Source organism: Mchenga conophoros, linkage group LG22, assembly GCF_057382185.1.
Source record: "Mchenga conophoros isolate Kocher_MC1m ecotype Shallow Benthic linkage group LG22, M_conophoros_male_GT1.1, whole genome shotgun sequence".
Lineage (NCBI taxonomy): Eukaryota > Metazoa > Chordata > Actinopteri > Cichliformes > Cichlidae > Mchenga > Mchenga conophoros.
In genome coordinates, this window is record NC_140546.1 from 7,268,724 (window position 1) to 7,290,802 (window position 22,079).

The window sequence follows — 22,079 nt, forward strand, 5'->3', positions numbered from 1 at the left end:
CTGTACTGTTATTACATAAAATAAAATAAAATACAGATAAGAGGCAAACTCAGGTTGTAGTGTAGTATTATCAACAACTAACCAACCTAGTTACCACACATTCTGTAATGGCACAAGATGGTATAAATCATGTTCTAAAATCTTTAAACATTTATTTCTTAAATCCAGTGTTAGGTTTTGTATTGTTGATTGTCATCCAGCTTCACAGTCCGTTTTTTAGAGTAATGGTGTAAATAACCCTTTATGCATTTACTGTTTCATGTCCACTTTTAAATGAATGATCAATCCTATAGTTACTTTTTTCATATCCTATCATTTATTTTGTATCACATTTGTGTATTGAGATCAAAGTGGTTTGCTTACCTATAGTTTCATTTCTGGATACACAACATTGCAAATCAAAGAAGTAAAAATAAAAACTGTTTTTTTTTTTTAAAGATGGGTTTGATTTTTTTGTTGTTGCTTTTTTGTAATTTTTAGAAATTACATAGTCAAAAGACTGTTTTGTTAATTAATGTATATCCCCAGTTAATTATAATGCACTTTCTTACATATGAAAATAAAGTCAGGGTGCTGCATTTCAGTTTCTTTAAACATTAACCACTGCTGTTGTGTAGTGTACTTGTAACTGCTCCTGAAGGTTTTTCATGTTCGAAGTAGAATAAAGGGCCATGCTCCAACTGATGTTCAGCCAGTATTTTAATCTTCTTTTCACCAGCAAACACCGTGAAAAACTATGGTGAAATGATCAATGAAAAACACGGATATTACATCAGCAGAACAAAAATTACAACTCAAATAAAACATACACACAAACTAAATGCACCAACATACCGTGTGCGCCTTTCTACTGAACATTCATGAGCAATTGTAGTACATATCTTCTATATTTCCACCCTTTACACAGGCCAGCATTCTCTTTCTGGCTCGAGCCTTCAGTCTCTGGTGGTGACACGTGCGCTTAATTGAGCCTCACCCCAAAACATGCGCACCACAAAGCGCCACACTCAGGCCCACCAGTAGGTGGCGACAACACAACATGAATCCAGATTAAACACCAAATTTTGAACATTGCAATCACATAATAATTACATTTCAATGCGACGGCTACACTGCCACCAAAATTACAAAGGATTTCTATTTACATGTGTTAAACAAAATTAAATCCTGTAATTTTTAATAAATTGACAATCAAACATCAACTTATGTTACAAAAAAAAAAAAAAAAACACTTCTTAAATAAACTTATAGATCACATATTATGTTTGTGTTCTTAACCCTTGTACTACTTCACTGTAGTTTAGACCCTTTAACTAGTACCACTAGTTTCTGAACTGGTCTCTCAAGAAATGAGACTTGTTTCAAACGTTCACCTTTCTTTCCCACATCCTTTTGCCCTATTTGGATCTTAACCTTCCGCACTAACCTATCATCATCTTCATTGGCTTCAACCACCCTTGCCAATTTCCACTCATTTCTTGGAATATTGTCCTCCTTTAAAATCACTACATCTTCAACCTGTACATTTTGTTTAGGAGTATGCCATCGTTGTCTTAAACTAATGCTGGTTAGGTATTCCTTGCGCCACCTGCTCCAGAACAACTCTGTTAAATATTGCACCCTCCGCCACCTCTTCCTGGCGTACAAATCTTCTCTTACAAATCTACCAGGAGGCGGAAGTGGCACAGACTCTTTCATTGTGAGCAAATGATTAGGCGTCAAAGGCTCAGCACTGTTGGGGTCGTTGATTGTGTCAGTAGTGAGTGGACGATGGTTCAAAATTGACATGGCCTCGTAGAAGAAAGTTCTCAATGAGGTGTCATCTAACCTCCCTGTGGCTTGAGCTAGGACAGAACTCATGACATTCCTAACAGTGCGGATCTGTCGTTCCCAAATGCCTCCTCTGTGACTAGCTTCAGGAACATTCATTTGAAAGTCACACTGGTTTTTAGCTAGATAAGTAGAAATCATCTCCTTGTCTAATTCCAACAGACCCTTCTTGAACTCGTTCTTAGCTCCGACAAAATTTGTCCCTTGGTCAGAACGAATCTGTCTGACTGTGCCTCTGATTGCTATGAAGCATCTTAAAGCGTTTATAAATGCGTCAGTGGAGAGATCCTCCAACATCTCAATGTGCGCGGCTCTCGAGCTTAAACACGTAAACAATAGGCCATACCTCTTCCATTCCTTTCGACCTTGTTTCGTATAGAAGGGGCCGAAAACATCGACTCCAGTGTAGGTGAATGGGGGCGAAGGATCCACTCTGTCAAATGGCAAGTCAGCCATGCGTTGTTCTTCAGCTGGCCCACGCACTTTTCTACAATTGACACACCCTTTAAGGTATTTGGCCACTACCTTACTGCCACCTATGATCCAATAGCCACTTTCCCTGAGTTTGTTCAGAGTTTGGCCTCGGCCTTGGTGTTGCGTTTTCTTGTGACAGTGGTCAAGAACGAGTTGTGTGACAATGCCTTCCTTTGGAAGGATTACTGGATGATTCAATGCAAATGATGCTGAGGACTTTCTCAACCTTCCTCCAACCCTAAGCAAGTTGTCTACCAAAATAGGATCAACTTGATACATTTTATGAGTTTTCGGTAGTCCAGCTGAGTTTTGACTGAACCATTTGAGCTCTTCTTTAAAGACTTCCCTCTGCTGCCTGGAGGAGTACAAAAGCAGCCATTTGTCTTTCTTTTACACTAATGGGTCCTGAGTTATCTCTCCTTGCAAGTCTTTTAATTCTTGCCACAACGTTAAGAGCTGTATCCCAATTGGAAAATCTTGAGAACCTCTCAAGAAAGCTGTTTTCTTCAAGGGCATTTGTCTTCAGGACCTTTACTTCTGGGTCCCCAACAAGAAGATTAGGGGAATGTTGGTTTGTGACAATTTCCCTTTCCCATAGGAATTTAGGTCCAGTGAGCCAATTCGAGCTTAGCAGATCTGCCACCTTGAGGCCCCTAGATGCGTGATCAGCTGGATTTTGATCAGATTCAATGTAAAACCATTGCTTCGGATCAGTAGAGTCTCTTATTTTCTGAACTCGATTTGCCACAAAGACATGAAAGCGACGAGCATCATTTTTTATGTATCCAAGCGTCACTTTAGAATCTGTCCAGAAAAACTCCTCGTCAATTTTCCGCTCGAGCTCTGACCTGAGGAAGTTACTTACAGCTGCAGAAACTGCAGCTGCAGTGAGCTCAAGGCGTGGGATAGTGATTATTCTTGTGGGTGCCACTCTGGCTTTACCCATGACCAGTGCACAATGCACGTTCTTATCAGCAACAATCCTGATGTATGAACATTGTCCATAGCCACTGCTGCTGGCATCCGAAAAATGATGCAGCTCAATTTTTTTGACCTTGCCGAAGTTCTCAGGAACAAGGCATCTTGGTATTTCAATCCTTTTTAGATTCTCCAAGTCACCGAGCCATGCTTTCCATTTGGTCTCTAGTGCCGGAGGAATAGGATCATCCCATCCCACTCCGCGTTTGCACATTTCCTGGAGTACTTGTTTTCCTGTCAAAATGTAGGGTGAGAGAAAACCTAACGGGTCATACACACTAGCAACTGTTGCTAGAATTCCTCGGCGTGTGGCTGGCCTTTCTTTGAGGGCTACACTGAATGAGAACATGTCAGCCTCTATGTTCCACTTTACTCCCAGCACACCTTGCATTTGAATTACAGAGTAGTTCAGGTTTACATCTTTGGTCTTGCTGGCTCGTTCTGTTTCGGGGATAATGCTCATGACCTCCTTGTTGTTGCATGCAAATTTGTGCAAGCGCAGTTTCCCTTTTGCACAGACCTCTTGTGCTTCACTGACCAGCTGCTTGGCTTCCCTGACTGAATCAATGCTGATTAGCCCGTCATCCACATAAAAGTTTTTGTGAATGAATCTGGCTGCCAGTGGGTAGTCCTTTTTTTGTTCCCTGGCGAGATACTTCATGCCATAGTTAGCACATCCCGGTGATGATGCCGCTCCAAAAATGTGCACTCGCATGCGATACTCCTTAGGCTCAGTATCTGTATTCCCGTCCTTCCACCACAGAAACCTTAAGAAGTCTCGATCCTCTGGGTTGACATGGAAGTGATGAAACATTTTTTCCACATCACACATAATTGCTATTTGATGCTCTCGAAATCTGCACAAAACCCCTGCCAGAGCATTAATCAAGTCTGGGCCTGTGAGTAGGTGGACATTTAAAGAGATGCCTTCGTGTTTAGCAGAGCAGTCGAAAACAACTTGAATTTTCTCTGGCTTCCTGGGATGATACACGCCATGGTGCGGAATGTACCATGTGTTACTACCTGATGTGCCATCTGCTTCCTCTGCATCACAATCTTTAAAGACACTATTCATGAACTTGATGTAGTCTTCCTTGTACTTTGGGTTCTTATCCATTTTTCCTTTTAAACGTTTCAAGCGAAACATTGCAAGCTGCTTGTTATTTGGAAGCTGTGGGCGTTCTCTAAAAGGCAGAGGCATTTCTAAATGGCCTTCCTCATTGTAGTGAATGTTCTCATTCAGCATCTCTAGAAACTGAATGTCCTCTTGAGATACACTCCCTTCTTAATGGTTTGTGTCCAGAAAGTCATTTTCAAGTGCTTTAATCACAGAAGCAGGCGTGACAGATGGCAGCTCCTTTACTGTGACACGATGACAGATCCCTGCTGCTCCCATCGAACTTTTCCATGGCTTAATGGCTCCCACGATACTCCACCCTAAGTCTGTTTTTATTGCATAGGGATCATAATCCTTTCCTGGTATGACTTCCCTTGGCTTTAGCGCTCTTGCACAGTCGTAACCGATGAGAAGAGCTATAGGACAGTCCAAGAGATCTGGCATTTCATTTGCAATGCTAAGTAGATGGGGCCACTTTTTTGCTGTCTCTCGAGTTGGAATAGTGTGTTTCTCCAATGGAATGTACTCTTGAGTGTAAGTTGGTGGCAAGTCAATGTACTTTTCTGAGTTGTACCCTCTTACCCTCAGTCCATCCACTCTTTGACTAGGTACAATCGAACCCCTGTCAGTCATTGTTGTCAGCTTTAGCTTCACTGGTTCCCTGCTTGCCTGTATCTTTTCACAAATATCTTGGTCAATAAATGTGTTGCTGCTTTGGGTGTCTAGCAGAGCATAAACCAATGTCTCTTGATTCTTCGCTGATGAAGAAAGCCACACTGGAACGATCATTGAAGTGCAATCATTGTTGCCCACTCTCACACTGCACGATACGGTGGCTGCATTCTCCTCTTCTGATGGTGGTTCAGGTTCATCTCCCAGTGGAGGATCTTCATGGAGAGGAGAAGGGTGGCTTCGTCTGCAGACATTACATGTTGCTCTCTGTCGACAGTTTTTGGAAATGTGGCCGACTTGCAGACAAGCAAAGCACATATTGTTGTCCCTAATAAACTGTTTCTTTTCTTCAAGCGGCATTGCTGTAAACTTTGCACATTTATAGATAAAATGATTTTGCTTGCAGCAGATACATTCAAGTTGCTGTTTGTTCTGAGTTGAGGAAGGGTTGGGTTTTGATTTTCTGTTGCTCTGAACTGTAGTTGTGTTCTTCACATCTTTAGACCCATTTGCTGATGTCACCAGGACACTGGCCTTCAGACGTTTTTGTTCTTTCTCAGGTTTTTCAAATGTGTTTTTTAAGGCAAACAGAGAAGAAACTGGATTACATGCTATACGCGCCTCTTCAGCCACAAAGTCTGCAAATTCTGCAAACCCTGGATATGCCTTTTCTTCATCCAGTAATTTTGTGACATAACGATTCCAGCGGGTTGTGGCCCAGTCAGGAAGTTTCAGCAATATTTTTTGATTTTCTTCACAATCATCTAAAACCTTGAGGCCTTGGACGTGGGGCATAGCATTCTTACAAGAAATGAGGAAATCACTAAACTCTCTCAATTTAAGTGACTCCTTTGGACCAATCTTTGGCCAACTACTTAGTTTTCCCCTAAAGGCTCTTTGAACTACAAATGGGTGTCCATAGCGTTTGTTCAGAGCATCCCAAGCTTGTTTGTAAGCTTCCTCGTCACTTCGATAAAATGTCCCTTCTAAAACACAGAGAGCTTCTCCACCAATGTACTTCTTCAAGTAGAACAGCTTATTGGGCTGAATCTGTGCAGCCAGTCTCGATAAGCGCCTTAAAGCAAGTGCTCCACTCAACAAATTTAAGTGGGTCTCCTGTAAATGTAAACGCCTCTGGCACTGGGAGTCTAGACATTACTAAGGACTCTTTTAATGCCTGCACCAGAGAGAGCTCACTTTCTTTTGGCACCACTTGAGTATCATAGTGAGGGGCGTGAACACTTTGTGAGGTCAGGATGAATTTACCTTCAGAGTGAGGAGGTGCAGTGCTCTGAGGAACTTGGGTGCATGGGGGACTGCTAAGTGGTTTAGGAAGCTGGCTGAAAGACAAAGTACTCCTTACTTCACAATTTCTTATTTCAGCATTCATTTTTGATTCCTCTTCAGCATATACATTGTATTCTGCCTGAATGACCTCAAGATCTTTGATTTTCCAACATTTTCAATTGCTCTTGTTGAGCTAATATCTCCTTTCTCCGGGCAGATATTTCCATTTCTCTGTTTATTTCAGCTTGCTTTGACGCCAGTCGTGCTGCTGCCTCTGCTTTGCTTGCAGATACATGACTTCCTTGCTGACTATGGCTGTGCTGGCTATTTCTTCCAGCTCTAGACACAGTTGAGCCATAAATTGATTCTGCACCTTCTCTTTGGAGTAACTGAAGGAGTGATTCTTTTACAGCTCCTGCATCAAACTCTTTGTCAACATCTGCATAACGCCTTTTCAGAAGTATCATCATCTCAGCAGAAACTGAAGTACAGCTATCCATCTTTCTTCTCATATCTTGAGATGGTGTAGTCAGTGCACGTAAAGCCACATAATCTTGCTGTAGGTCTAACTCACATTTTTCTACTGACTTAATCATTTCAGCTAATTCTGCTTTAGAACATTCTTCTTTAAGTTTGGACCTAGTGAGCTGAATTTCTGCCTTAAAGTTTAAATATGTTGACATAAACTTTCTTTCTTTGCTTGTTATCTCTGTCTGTTTAAACTCACGCATTTTTTCTGTTAGTTGCCTTTGACGGTCTGTCCGTCTCACCTCTGCGTCAGGTTTAGATGATGGCTGAGGCAGCCCTATTTTGTGTATTTCAAGGTCTCCATGAATTTCTCCTATGCGTGCTTCAACTTCTTCTCTTTCTGCATCTTCAAGTTCAGATTCCAATTTCTTTTCTAACTGTGCCTTTTCATCTTCTAAGGCTATAAGTATTTGCTCAAGGATATGAGTTTCTTGTGTACTCTGCTCCATTACAATGTTTTGAACCAACAACTTAGAACAATAAAAGGAAACTTACCCAGAGTACACTACCTTAAATCTCAAACAGCACAGTAATAAACTTTCAATAAATGAACAAATGTACAATATCTACACCATACAATATTCTCTTTGGCTTTTTCTTAGATCTCTTTATGCAGTTAAAACCTTTCGCTGATGTAAGAACTCACAGTCTACTCTTCCACGTGGGCTGCCGTCTTGGAAGAATGGCGTGCAGGGCTCTGGCTGCTCGCTCCATAACAGGCCACGTTTTTCACTGTAACTGCTCCTGAAGGTTTTTTATGTTCGAAGTAGAATAAAGGGCCATGCTCCAACTGATGTTCAGCCAGTATTTTAATCTTCTTTTCACCAGCAAACACCGTGAAAAACTATGGTGAAATGATCAATGAAAAACACGGATATTACATCAGCAGAACAAAAATTACAACTCAAATAAAACATACACACAAACTAAATGCACCAACATACCGTGTGCGCCTTTCCACTGAACATTCATGAGCAATTGTAGTACATATCTTCTATATTTCCACCCTTTACACAGGCCAGCATTCTCTTTCTGGCTCGAGCCTTCAGTCTCTGGTGGTGACACGTGCGCTTAATTGAGCCTCACCCCAAAGCATGCGCACCACAAAGCGCCACACTCAGGCCCACCAGTAAGTGGCGACAACACAACATGAATCCAGATTAAACACCAAATTTTGAACATTGCAATCACATAATAATTACATTTCAATGCGACGGCTACAGTACTGTTGTGTTGTCACAATACAATTTCAAGGGGTTTTCCAGCAGTAAGAGACACTGACATCGGACATCCTCTGTGGACAATATGGTGAAATTCTCAGTGAACTCCTATTATCATTTAGTATCTATATCTAGTATCTGTTTCTTGTGACAGATTGTCCATTGGAAAAACACTTCTTTTGGTTTGCATTTTATTTAGTTTGAAGTCATTTCCATTTTTGAAACAGTTAATGCTGCGCTGTGTAATTGAGTACACTAAGTGAATACAGGAAACTAGATATGTCTCTTCAATTTGGCATTGTTTCTTTGTCTTTCCTCTTTTAAGATTCTGTAAGATTTTTTTTCTGTAAGATTCTGAAAATTTTTATCTAGATGTTTTGGATAATTTTCTCAGCTTTACAATCATACTTCCAGATGTCAGCAGAAAATCCCACTAAGTGGAGATGGAAATCAAGAAGTATGAGTAGTAATATGAGTACTCTATTATCGCCGCCCCCAACCTCACCACCCCACCGTGCGGGTTCATGTACGTGCGTGTAAGCGTGCACCTGCCCCTATACAAGGTACCTTTGCTCGTCCATGTGCTCTCAGGGTCATATGAGTTCATATATGTTTAATTAGCATTTTATTTTATTCAAATCTCTAGGTGTTTTAATTAAACTACTTTTTATGGGTTGTGGGGATGTATTGGCATCGGGTTATGCAGACCATGTGTGTATCCAGTCACCTAGATATTTTGAAGTCTTTCCACTTCTGCTATTATTTTCAGTCATTAATTGAACTGTTTCAGGGATATGTGGAGTCCAGAAAGTATATTAAGCCAGTGATGAATTCAATACCATGACTCCCTCTGGGGCCACTTAGTGGATTAAATAGTTCTACCACTTGCTCCATCATAGGACCGTCCAGAGTAAATTTGATGTCTGGCACAGCTATCCTCTCAGGCCAGTCAACCAGCAATCCCATCTCAACTGTCCCACGAGCACCACCACCACCACCAGAATCAGTACCTAAGCCCTGAGCAGCAGTCGTCTCACTCTCAGTGGCTGTCACACCACCATCAGCTGTCCCACCAATAGTCCCATTAGCAGCAGCTTCTCTGATCTGAAAGATGTCCTGCATGGCAGTTGAGGCTCGGCCCTGTTGCTCGAGGCTGCCTCAGACAAAAATCTGTAATGGGCTCAAGTGTCTCTCTGTCCGCAAGCCATGATTGTTCCACTATTGAGTGAAGTCTTTCAAATCTGTTGATCCTTGGGAGATAGATGTAATGGAGAGCCCAAAGGTGCATTTCATTGCCAGTGTCAATAATGCCTTCCTCCTCCAGGTGGTGAAATAAATCACAGTAGACATTGGTCATTCCTCTCAACAGATCACCCCAGAGCCTCTCAATTCTCTGATTATGGGTACTCCTTCCTCTTAGGGCACTTCCATGATCAAAGCCTCTGAAAATGTTCATCATCAGGCAGACAGCATTGTTTTCACCTCCTCTGTCTGTCCTGACCCTTGAGGGTACACCATAGGATACCACGGCTCTGATGAAACTTGATAAAATGGTACTGCTACGGTTGTTGTTGGAGGCATGAAGGAAGACCACAAGACGACTGTATCCATCAATGACTATTCTCCACCTAAAACCGTTGTACACTCTTAATTGATTTACATAGCACTATTGCATGTCAAGTTTGAATTTTGCTCTGTATGTTGCTTGTGCTCTCTCTGTGTTCTCTTATCTTCCCCACCAAAGTGCTTCACAACAAGGTTAAAACATAATATATAACATGTAGCGACTTCCACAGTCGCTAGAGGCCGGGGATGGAGCCTGCCTATTTGCCTGACGCACTGTCAACTTTACGCAATAATGCGAGAGGTGGAATTGTTTGCTTGTTTATTAAAATGCTTTGAGAGTTTACAGAGTAATGTCATCGGCTCCTGATTCAGACTCTTACAACGTCACAGGCTCTAATATAACGAAGCGAAACATGTTGTGCAGCGGTCAACAAAAACTACGGCTACCCAGCCCTCCTCTCTGTCAAAATCAAAACCCGTGAATGACAGACTGACAACGCCCATTTATGTCACCGCTAGCACCCACGTGACTCCCATAACAACCAAACAAATAAAAACCCAGTGATCATCAAAATTCAATACATTCAATTATGGCTCCTACACACCAGCCCCTAATTATTAGGATCCCTTCTAATAATTACCTATAATTAACCAAGTAGGAGACATAAAACATGCAGAGAAAAGTCAAGCATTTACTGTATTTCAATATTACCCGCAGGAATCCTATAGGTAATCTTAAAGTCTATCTTTAAAGAAAAAAAAATGAGAGACATTTTATGTCCAAATACAATCAAAATCTGATAATTGGACCCAGAAGTCTTTAACTGTGATCTGCCTCCAGCAGTAGACACAGTTTGGTAATAGGTCGATCCAGGCAACTAGTCTGAGTTTTAATCCGAACTTGACGAACTAATCCTCTTCGGTCAGGAAAAGTCTTTATCACACCTCCCATTGGCCAAGAGTTTCGAGGTGCCGAACTGTCCATGATGAGAACCAGATCTCCCATGATGAGGTTCCTTTTTACTCCAATCCATCGCTGACGTTCCTGTTGCTGTAGCTGTATTCCTTCACCCATCTTTTCCAAAACAAGTCAGACATGTATTGGACTTGTTTCCATCTTCTGTGTGTGTACATATCAGTGGAATAGAATACTCCTGGTGGTAATATCGGTGAGGTCTTTAACAGAAGAAGATGATTAGGGGTCAAAGCTTCCAGGTCATTAGGTAAATGGTCTGTATTTATATAGCGCTTTACTAGTCCCTAAGGACCCCAAAGCGCTTTACATATCCAGTCATCCACCCATTCACACACGCATTCACACACGCATTCACACACTGGTGATGGCAAGCTACATTGTAGCCACAGCCACCCTGGGGCGCACTGACAGAGGCGAGGCTGCCGGACACTGGCGCCACCGGGCCCTCTGACCACCACCAGTAGGCAACGGGTGAAGTGTCTTGCCCAAGGACACAACGACCGAGACTGTCCAAGCCAGGGCTCGAACCGGCAACCTTCCGATTACAAGGCAAACTCCCAACTCTTGAGTCACGATCGCCCATTGAGGCTTTGGTAATTGGGTGGCTGTTAATGATGGCTTCAACCTCACAAAGTACAGTATGAAGACCTTCTTCATCCAGGTTTTGTACTTTCATTATGGAATTAAGTACTTTGCGAACCAGTCTTATCAGTCGCTCCCAGGTTCCTCCGTGATGTGAACCTCCAGGTGGATTAAAGGTCCATTTAACTCCCTTTTGCAGAAAGACGTCATTGATTTTTACCTGGTTCCAATGTTCAATGGCAGTTCTAAGTTCATGTTCAGCACCTACAAAATTGGTTCAGTTGTCAGAACGCAGTTCTCGAACCTGACCTCTTCTTGCATTGAAACGTCTGAACGCATTAATGAAAGAGTCAGTATCCAGTGATGGAGCAACCTCAATGTGAACAGCACGGATAGTAAGGCAGGTAAACATAACACCGTATCTCTTCACCACGCTCCTCCTACTTTTTACACTGAAGGGTCCGAAGTAATCCACTCCCACCCGTGTGAATGGAGGTTCATCTGGAATGATTCTTTCATTGGGCAAATCTGCCATCTGTTGATTCACTGGTGGAGCATTAAGACGTCGACAGATGACACATTTAGATAACACTTTTCTTATTGCTGTACTAGCTCCAATCAACCAGTACTTTTCTCTTAGCTTAGACAGCATGTGGTTACGACCACCATGTTCAACTTCCTGATGTATGTGTCTAAGCAAGAGCTCGGAAATGTGTTGATCCTTTGCTAGTATTATGGGATGTTTCACCTCAACTGGCATTGATGATCTACTGAGTCTCCCACCCACTCTGAGAATTCCATCTTGCAGCTGTGGGCAGAGTCTTCTTAGAGGACTTGATTTTATAATGGATTGTCCCTTCTCCAGACTCACAAGCTCCAAGGAAAATCTCCTCCTCTGACAGAACTTGATAATGACAACCTCAGCTTTGTCCAGATCTTCCACTGTAAGATTCTTAATCACAGATGTCCTCTTAAAGTTCCTCAGCTTTTCTTCTACAAATGATTTCTGTTGCTCTTTGGTGACCTCTGACTGTGGTAAGCTTGAACACAATTCTCTCCTTTTCTTCACAAAGGACAGAAGCAAGTCCTTAAATTTTAACAGCCATGCCACTGACTTCTTAAGACGTGTCCAGGTGGAAAAATGTTTAAACAAGCGAGTAACAGAATTTTCTCCAGCTTGCTCAACACTCACTGTGGCAACTGTTTTTACCTCAGGATCATCAGATGCAAGCAGACTGATGTCATCTGGGTAGACAGGCCATTCACTCCTAGATTGTAGAAGATACTGAGGCCCAGACAACCATTTTGTATTCTTCATAAAAACATCGACTTTCACTCCTCTTGAGGCCATATCTGCTGGATTACTGGCAGTGTCCACATATCTCCATTGCGAGGAAGATGAAACTCTTAAGATTTGTGAAACTCTGTTGGCCACAAAAACCTTGAATCTTGAAGTCTCACTCCTGATGTATTTAAGAACAGAAGCACTGTCTGTCCAAAACACAGAATCCAGAAGTTCCATCTGCAACTCTTTCCTCCAGAGTACATCCAATCGACTGGCCATGGTTGCTGCAATGAGCTCCATTCTCGGGATGGTAAAGGATTTAAGAGGAGCAACACGAGCCTTTCCCATAACAAACGCACAGTGTCGTTCTGAACAGATGTTTTCAATCAGCAGATAGGTCACTGTTCCATACCCATTCTCACTGACATCACAGAAATGGTGCAACTGAGCACTCGTGATTTCTCCAAATCCATCAGGTTTCAGACAACGACTCACTTCAAACTTGCTCAATAGCTGGAGCTGCTGGAGCCATGTTAACCATCTTTTGGAAAACAGCTCTGGTACGTTATTGTCCCAGCCGATTCCTTCCTGGCATAGATCTCTTAGGATTTTCTTAGCAGTTAAGACCACAGGACTTAGCATTCCAAGAGGATCATAGATAGAACTGACAATTGAAAGGAGTCCTCTTCTGGTGAGCGGTCTGTCCTTGAGCACAATCTTGAACTTAAAAGAGTCTGATTTTATGCACCACTCCACGCCCAAAACTCGCTCGATCATTGAGGAATCCAATTCCATGTTCAACTCTTTCATTCCTGTGGCTCTGTGACTTTCAGGAATTGATTCCAGCACTCCAGGCTTGTTGGTGAACCACTTTTTGAGCAGAAATCCTTCTTTGGCACACAAAGAAACCAACTCGTGGTACAATCGTCCACATGAAAACAGTGCAACAACTTCTTCACAGCTTCCTCACTGTAGAGATGTCCAAAGTAATCCACACACTTTCTGAGTGCAAAGTTGGCACAACTTGGTGACGAAGTTGCCCCGAAGAGATGTACATTCATCCTGTATTCAGATGTTGGTTGTTCCAGATCACCTTTAGGCCACCAGAGAAATCTCAATAGATCTTTATCTTCAGCTGGAACCATGACTTGATGGAACATGGATTCAATATCTCCCATAATTACAACTGGCTCCTTCCTGAATCTTGTGATCACTCCTATTAAAGAGCTTGTAAGATCAGGTCCTTGTAAGAGTTGGGAGTTTAAAGATGTTCCATGATAACTCACTCCACAGTCAAACACAACTCTGAGTTTCTTCTTGGTCGGATGGTAAACACCATGGTGTGGTATATACCACAGCTTGCCATCATTGCGATTGATCTCCTCTTCCGGGACCTTTTCAGCATATCCTTTAGCCAGAAGCTCATTCATGAAGACTTTGTACTCAGTATGAAACACCGTGTCTCTCTCAAATCTCTTTTTTAGAAAGCGCAGACGTTGTTGAACAACTTTCTTATTGTTTGGCATACTGATACTGGCATTCCGAAAAGGTAATGCTATCTGGATATGACCACCCACATATTTGGCAGAGTTAGTCACTATTTCCAGAAATCTCTGATCCTCTCTTGACAATCCAACCTGCTCATCAACTTTGCTCTCAGGAAAGTCATTCTTGAACTGTTGCTGCCAAAGCTCCCCCAGCGTGACAACAGAAATTCTGTTGACTGTAACTTGTGGATGCTTCTGATCACCTGTAGCTTCACAGTTTCCTGAAAGTGGTCCATTGATGGTCCAGCCAAGCCTTGTCCTTACGGCATATGGTCCTCCATCAACACTACACACCACTTCCAGAGGTTCCAAGGCTTTGGGAATGTTTGTTCCAATCAGAAGTTCGATTCCTGCATTTATTTGGGGCAAGGTTATGCGTTTTAAATGTGCCCATCCTTCAATATCTCCTGGTGTTGTAATATTTCCTTTATGTACACACTGTAAAAATGATAACTAGTAATTGTTGATTTGATTAAAGTTTTCAAATTAAACTGACTTAGAAATAAAACTTTCCATTTACAACCTAAAAAAGCTTGTCTGCCCAACAAATTTCTTCCATTGTTGTCCTAACTAAGATTTTCTAGAGAGCATAACAAAGATTATCATCTTTTGAGTAGATTTTTTGAGTCAAGTTGGGAACCAGTGGGAAACCCCGTAGATGACTGGCACACGTGGTCTGTGCCAAGTTTGAACTAGACCAAACGAGCCTGAGCAGACCTGAGCTGTGTGATAGATAGTGGTTTGTCAATGTTTTCTGGACTGAAAACCTGCTAAGAAAATTTGAAGAAACGTGTCCAAAGTTGGATGGAAATTACAATTTTTCGACTATTACGGATTTTACCTGGTCTGAAGTTGGAGTGTATTTTTGGACCATTTTTGGACAGGACAAGCTGACTATTTGCCCTAGCAGGTAAGCTAACGAGATCTATTATTAGGATTTTCTACAAGTGCCTAGGTTGCATCCTCCTCAGGACCCAGGAGGGTGGAATGAGTAAAACACTGACAAAAAGCCAAACAATAACATATTTAAGTTATCTAAGTGACTTATATATCATGTTTAAGCTAGCGAAGGACCGCGCGGGGGGGGGGGGGGTTGAAAATGATATGCCAGCTAGCTACCGAAGCCGGTGGTAACAGACGTCTCCGAAAACGTAGAAGCATGTTTGCAAATATGTGTTGTCTTAATAAACTGAGCAAATATTTGAAATTTACACAGCTACATTCTCGCCTGAAAATATCTTAAAAGTTTACTTTGTGACCCAGAAAGGGTAATAAGAGTAATATTAAAACTAAGTGGCTTCCGCCATTGTTGGAAACTAGAATCACCTGGGCCGCGCTATGAATTCTGGCATAGGGTGGGCCACGAAGGATACACCTGACCCATCCTTCAAAGCTATGGAAAGTATTGTATTGTTTTGAGAGCCTTTTTGTTGGTGGAGTATTGATTTGATGTACAATTCCACGGGTAGACGCGATCTGTACGGTCCGACTTTGCACATGCGCAGTAAGGATCAGGGAGTCCGATCCGTAACTCGTTTTTTTTCTCGTTTTTTTTTTCTACGTTATATTGAAATGTTTCATTATTGCAAACATTTTCTCTCAGGCGGAGAGAGGTCGTGGAGTGTCAGTCTATGGTGTCCAGTGTGTGTGTCCAGGAGAGATGACCTGTGCTGTTTTACTCTGAGGAGGTAAGACTGTCCTAATCTATTTATAATTTAATTATTATTCAAATTGGGCATGATTTATACTAGATTGACTATATTGAAGTAGTGCAGTATTTGCTGGGGTAATGCATTGGCCAACTTTATTATATTGTGCTACTATTCCAGTCAAGACCCTTGTCAGTGTTACATTGAAATCCTTACCCTGAACTTTTCTTTACACAGAAAATGTGTAAAGAAATTTCTTTCAAGAAAAGAGTCCCCATGCTAAATCGAAATTGTGAAACAGAAAGGCAATCTCATAATTTTGACTTGGCATGTTTTGGGTTTTTTGTTGTTTTTCTTTTAGTGGTAGAAATAGGACTATTATAGACTGAGATGGTTAGGGAAAGAATACTAAGGCAGGTCACAGAATCTGATTGGTCACAGATTTTGGTGCAACTTAGAACATAATATGTATTTGCATATTGATACTGGGTTTTGTGGAGGGTATTTCTATTCCTGTGCAAAATACATATTCATGAGAGATTTCTGAAGTAGGTTTTGCTGTTGATAACACAGTCAGGCATATAACATGGTGCAGACTGTCCAAGACCGCTACCCAGGAATTTTCTGTGCTGAATAAATGACAATATTTTGGTGAATGTCTTGTTTAGATATCTGAAAATTTTCATCAGATCACAAGCAAAGACCTCCTGGGGACCTTCAATGCATCCCTTGACAAATTTGTGCCTGGCCTGCTGAAACTGTACCGGTCTAAGAAGGGAGCTCTTTGTGAGGAGATGGAAGACCTCCTGGATAAACTTGACAAACAGGTGAGTGAAGTGCTTCTTTAGCTGACATTTTTAGAAGAGAGTATGCTTTTCTCTTAACAGAAACTGAAAAAGATGTTGGCTTCAAACAAAACACATCAGTGGACATGTCAGTAAAAATTAATGTCATCAGTCATTGCTTTGTTCTTATTTGGCAGTATTTCTATTTAATTTGTAAATAGAAAGTAAAATTGTTAACATGATGTTGTTGTTGTTGTTGTTTTTGGTTTTTTGTAAGTTTTGCGTGTTGCTGGGTCTGACCTGTGCTTTATTTTCATTACTATGAGAGTTCTGATTTTGCATTGTGTATAGTACACCATGTTACTACACTAATTGAAATTCTTGTTTTCCACTGAATACTTTTTAGGCATCTGACATTGTGTCCCACCGGCACTGAGAGGCCTGCCCATTTTCCTCAGAGAGGATGCAACAGAGGTTTTCCTGATGTGCTTAGTAAGTACAAAAAAGTAATGCAAGTAAAACTAATTGCTATGAGATGTTTTTAAAGGATGAGTTAATCCAAAATGGAAATGTACACGTCCTCAGTGCAGTCCAGATAATTTTATAGTGGGGATTGCAGTTGTTATAACTCTCACTCCTTTTTTTTCTGCTGAGCAGCAGCTGGGCATTGTTAGTGGGTGTTCCATAGCAGAAAATGTTTTTTGTACAAAACTCACAAGGTGGCATTAATTAAAGGAAAATAAGCTTTTTCTTCTTAAAACCTCTATGAGTCAAATGACCAGCATGGTATAGAGGTTACAGTTAAAATCTTTAGAAATTTGTTTGGTCTTTAGTTTTTCTTAGCTTTCAATAATTCATATTTTACTTTTCTTCAGGACACTGACATTTTGGAACCAGTGTTGAACGGTGTATCAGTTGCCATCCTCACCATCCTGCAAGATGACGATGCCGATACGTCTGTGCGAGAACATGCAGTTGTGTTGGAAGGGGACATCGTGCTACATAACATTCCAGATCTCTCTACTGCCTTGGCATACCTCTTTGGCCTTCTGTATGCCCTCAACATTGATTATCCAAAGCAGATGAGTTACACCTTTAAAGCAATTGAGGCCATCTTATTTTGACCTGGTCGGACTTTATGAAGGTGAAGTGGATAAATCATTATTTGAAATGTAAATTTTAGTCAGATGAATCTGTATTGTTGAGAATATATGGTGAAAATTTGTCTTGTAGTATTTTAAAAGATTTGTTATAGTGTTTTCCACATGAAGCATAGAACTGGTGTTTTACCTGTTAGTTTCCTCTTCATTGATGGTAACATTTCTAATAACTTTTAACTTCCATAGTTCATCATAGTAAGCCCATGTAAAATGTCAATGTCTGGGTACATAGGCAATCGTTTGTGGAATTACCCTATTTAAGGTGCAATAGTTATGTTCAGCTTTTACAAGACGGTCAGGGTGTGTGCGTGAATTATTAAGACACTTTGCTTTTTTGGTTCTGGACTCTGGAATTTTAACGTCTCTGCTGGGGTGAGACGCACCCAAAAGAAACTGGCAACACGTTTTTGTTTCTTTCTTCTTTTTTTTAACAGAAATTCACCCTACTGCCCATGACATTCTGAAATGTACTGAAAGCACTGTTGAACAAAATAAATAAGCTTTTAGATAACATTGAATTGTGCTTTGTTTTATTCTATATCTATTTATTGAGTGTTCTTTCAAGTATAATCACAGCATACATTTTCCTTTGTTTATATAGGTACATTTTCAACTCACTGGAGTAAGAATTGTATGATTACTCAACAAGAATATCCTTGTTTGGTGAAGGCAGAAAAACATGGCATTGAAACCAGAATTTCTTCGTTAGACTTCCAGGATTATCCTAATTAGGTGAACAAGAAGAACCAAGTTGGCAGAACTTGTAAATCTTAGTTAAGTCAACAACAGTTGCAAAAGTTGAGGAAACTCAAAAATCTCTTGCATCATGTTGCCTTGAAATTTTACGTTTTCTCAACTTTTTCTTTTTTACAGTGCAGGCATGGACTCCTGTGTGTACACTTTTGGCAGTTCCAGAAATTCGTCACCACAAAGAGCGGCAACCTCCAGTCCTGATAAAGTGTTGCTGCTCACAATTCTTTCCTGGCCCATGGTTCTGAGGAGGATGTTTCCTTTCCTTCCCTCAAGGTGAAGTCTGCGCATCAGACTCTCAGTGCAGAAAACTGCTGTGCTCCCTTGGTCCAAAAAAGCACATGTTGTAATAATGTTGCTTCCTTTCTTTGACTTTACTTGGACAGGCACAATGGGCAGTTTACAGTCCTGGTCTCCAGCCCCTGTAAGACCACTCGACACCAGTGTGCTCACATGCGGCTGCATGTTCCTGTCGGTCTTTTCAGAAGGTGAACTTTCTTTGTGCAGGATGGTGGGATGTTTCCGGCTGCATTTGGAACAGGAAATCCTCTTACGGCAATCTTTACTGATGTGTCCTATACACAAGCAGCCAAAACAGATGCCATTTTCCTTTAAGAAGGTTATCTTCTTCTCATGAGCCATTTTTCCCAACTGTGCACAGACGTCCAACAAGTGTCTTCCTCCACAACAAATACAGACGTTCCTTCCAACCTGATTATTTTTCATTTCCATTTCCGCAAGCTTAGGTGTACTCTCCACAACTTGCATAGTGGTGGCAAAGCTTGTTCCTTTATTTCCAGGTCTGCCTTGATACTTGGCTTTACTCATTCCTTTTGTTGGTAAAGAAAGCGGAGAATCTTGAATATTACCAAATACAGGATCAGTTAATATTCTTATTTGCTTCTCCAAAAAGTCTGCAATATCCATAAATTTGGCTCTTCTTTTATGCCTTTCTTGCAGGTCACAAACATGGCTTCTCCATTTGTCCCTAAATTTATACGGCAATTTTTTAATAATGTTTACCATATTAGAAGGCATGTCCAAATCACTCAGATGCTGCACCTCCTCCATTGCATTACAGCATCCCCTGAGGAACAAACTGTAGTTCTGAAGAGCTTTTACTTCCTCTGTTTTAATTGATGGCCATGAAAGTGCCTTGTCCAGATATGCAGCTGCGGCCTTCTGTTCATTGCCATAGTGCTCCTTTAACAGTGATTTTGCCTTGCGATAACCACGATCTGAGTTCATTTGTTGACAGCTTCTCACTAATTCCTTTGGCTGGCCTCTTGTGTACTGTTCCAAAAAATATAAACGATCGCTGTTATTTTTCGTATTGCACTCAACTGCATTCTCAAATGCTTTAATAAATGAATAATATTGAAGTGGATCTCCATCAAAATGAGGTATTTCTCTCTTTGGTAAAGAAAAGAGGCTTTGTTGTTGGATTAAGAGTGTTGTTATTTCATTTTGTTTAGTCATTATTCCAATAACATCATTTTGTGGTTCCAGTTCCACAATACCATTTGTATGACAGTCATTTTGTCCATTTCCATCAGATGGGTTTGAAGGAATAACTGAATATTGTCGAGGATGCTTATTTTGAGAAGATTCAGTCAGCACGGCTTGTTGCATGACACATTCCTGGGTTTTATCTTTTCTCCTGTTTTGAGTTTCAGCATTAGTCAATGAATTTTGTTTTGCAGAAATGTGAGGTATAAATTCCAATGCATCAACATTAAGGGTTTGTTTAGATCTTTCATGGAAAATGTATGAATTCATTCCATCTGAAACTTTTAAAGATCCTTTTTTGCTTGTTATACTTTGAGCTTTAAGGACATTTATTGTAGCCATTTTTTCAGCAATTTCAGTGTCCAATTTTAGCCTTTCCTTTCTTTTACGAAGACGTTCCTCCTCTTCTTCCAGTACATGTTTCTCATCCAATAATTTCTGCTTTATCATTAAAGCTGCCAACTCTGCCTCAGCTTTCATACGAACAGATGAAGTTGAAGATCTTGATGAAGAAGTTTTGCCGCTTTCAACATTTGAAACACTATCACTTGGCTTGATATCATCCTCCACTTCTGTCTCAGTATTTGATGCAACATTGTTTTCCAATAAATTGATTTGCTTTGGACAAACAGCAGGATTTTGTTCTCTTTGATTTATCCAGTTTTGAATTTCATTTAAAAACACATTGGTGTATTTCATGATGTTTGAAAACCATTCCTCTTGTTTTATTACTTCTTCCTCTGGCACCAAAGACAACACCTCAACATGTGAACTTGAAGCCTTTTCACACAGTGCCTTTAAATCCACCAAATACTGCTTAATTTGAGAAAGATTTTCATTGTGTTGCATGAGCGCTTTCATTTTTTGTATTAGTCCTTTCATTTTATTGACATATATTTTGCATTCATTTTGAAATTTTTCGATTTTATTCAACAATCCCTTTCCAGTCATTTTTCTTTCTCTCTTTCCCCCCAAATCATTAGAGGAACAATCATCACCACCTGTTTGACTCATGATTTTCCCGTTTGTTTGTTCGATTTTTTATTTATTTATTTTAATCTTCAGTGATCATCCATTAAAACATATATCCACTGGAAGCCACAATAGACTTTGACCATAAAATCCTTTCAACGTAACGGCACTTTAATTGTCCATTTGAACGTCATCCAAGCAGCATAATTAAAAAGACGCAGCGCAGACATCAATCCAAGAGCGCAGCCAAAAACATTGCACATTTAACCAACATTCATTCCATTCAGTGTCTCCTCTTGAACCATCTCAGCGCTAATCCAATGTGGCTTCCTTTTCCACAACCAGACATGCACAGGTATTCTTACCTGCGCTCCTCAGAATTGCGTCAGGTGTGTCGGTGCTGCTGGGCTCACTCATTCAGATGCGCTGCACTTACTTGGCATCTTTCAGGTTCCTTGATCTGATTTCTTTGATCCTGCTTGCGGCTTGCTTCTCCAAAATGCCGTTTTTTGTTGACTAAAGATGTAGCGACTTCCACAGTCGCTAGAGGCCGGGGATGGAGCCTGCCTATTTGCCTGACGCACTGTCAACTTTACGCAATAATGCGAGAGGTGGAATTGTTTGCTTGTTTATTAAAGTGCTTTGAGAGTTTACAGAGTAATGTCATCGGCTCCTGATTCAGACTCTTACAACGTCACAGGCTCTAATATAACGAAGCGAAACATGTTGTGCAGCAGTCAACAAAAACTACAGCTACCCAGCCCTCCTCTCTGTCAAAATCAAAACCCGTGAATGACAGACTGACAACGCCCATTTATGTCACCGCTAGCACCCACGTGACTCCCATAACAACCAAACAAATAAAAACCCAGTGATCATCAAAATTCAATACATTCAATTATGGCTTCTACATAACAAAAAGGGCTATAACAGAGTACAACCCCCCCCCCCAAAAAAAGGACAGACAAAATAAGAAATAAAACATTAGAGAATAGCTTAGAAGATAAAATTACTGGGTATTCATAAATATAAGGTGGGGATATTTATACACTGGAACATTAGTAGAAGATAAATAACATAAGGGTAAAATATAGGGGATGTGCACTAACTGAAAACGTACAGTCAAACAGGTACATTTTCGTAAGTTTTTATTGTATTGTATTGTATCACTTCAAGAATGAAAACAGTCTTT

At 40.8% G+C, this 22,079-nt stretch overlaps 2 protein-coding genes across 2 annotated transcripts in view; one reads left to right on the plus strand and one right to left on the minus strand.

Moving 5' to 3' along the window:
* Positions 1-18,711, plus strand: part of LOC146548700 (major histocompatibility complex class I-related protein 1-like) — a 30,538-nt gene extending 11,827 nt beyond the window's left edge. The window contains exon 7 of the mRNA XM_085263062.1: positions 18,530-18,711. Coding sequence (XP_085119188.1) covers positions 18,530-18,654 — 125 coding nt within the window. The 3' untranslated portion in view covers positions 18,655-18,711. The remainder of the gene's footprint in view (positions 1-18,529) is intronic.
* Positions 1-22,079, minus strand: part of LOC146548697 (major histocompatibility complex class I-related protein 1-like) — a 235,562-nt gene that overhangs the window by 87,119 nt on the left and 126,364 nt on the right. Inside the window, exon 5 of the mRNA XM_085263391.1 lies at positions 19,469-19,471. Coding sequence (XP_085119517.1) covers positions 19,469-19,471 — 3 coding nt within the window. The remainder of the gene's footprint in view (positions 1-19,468; positions 19,472-22,079) is intronic.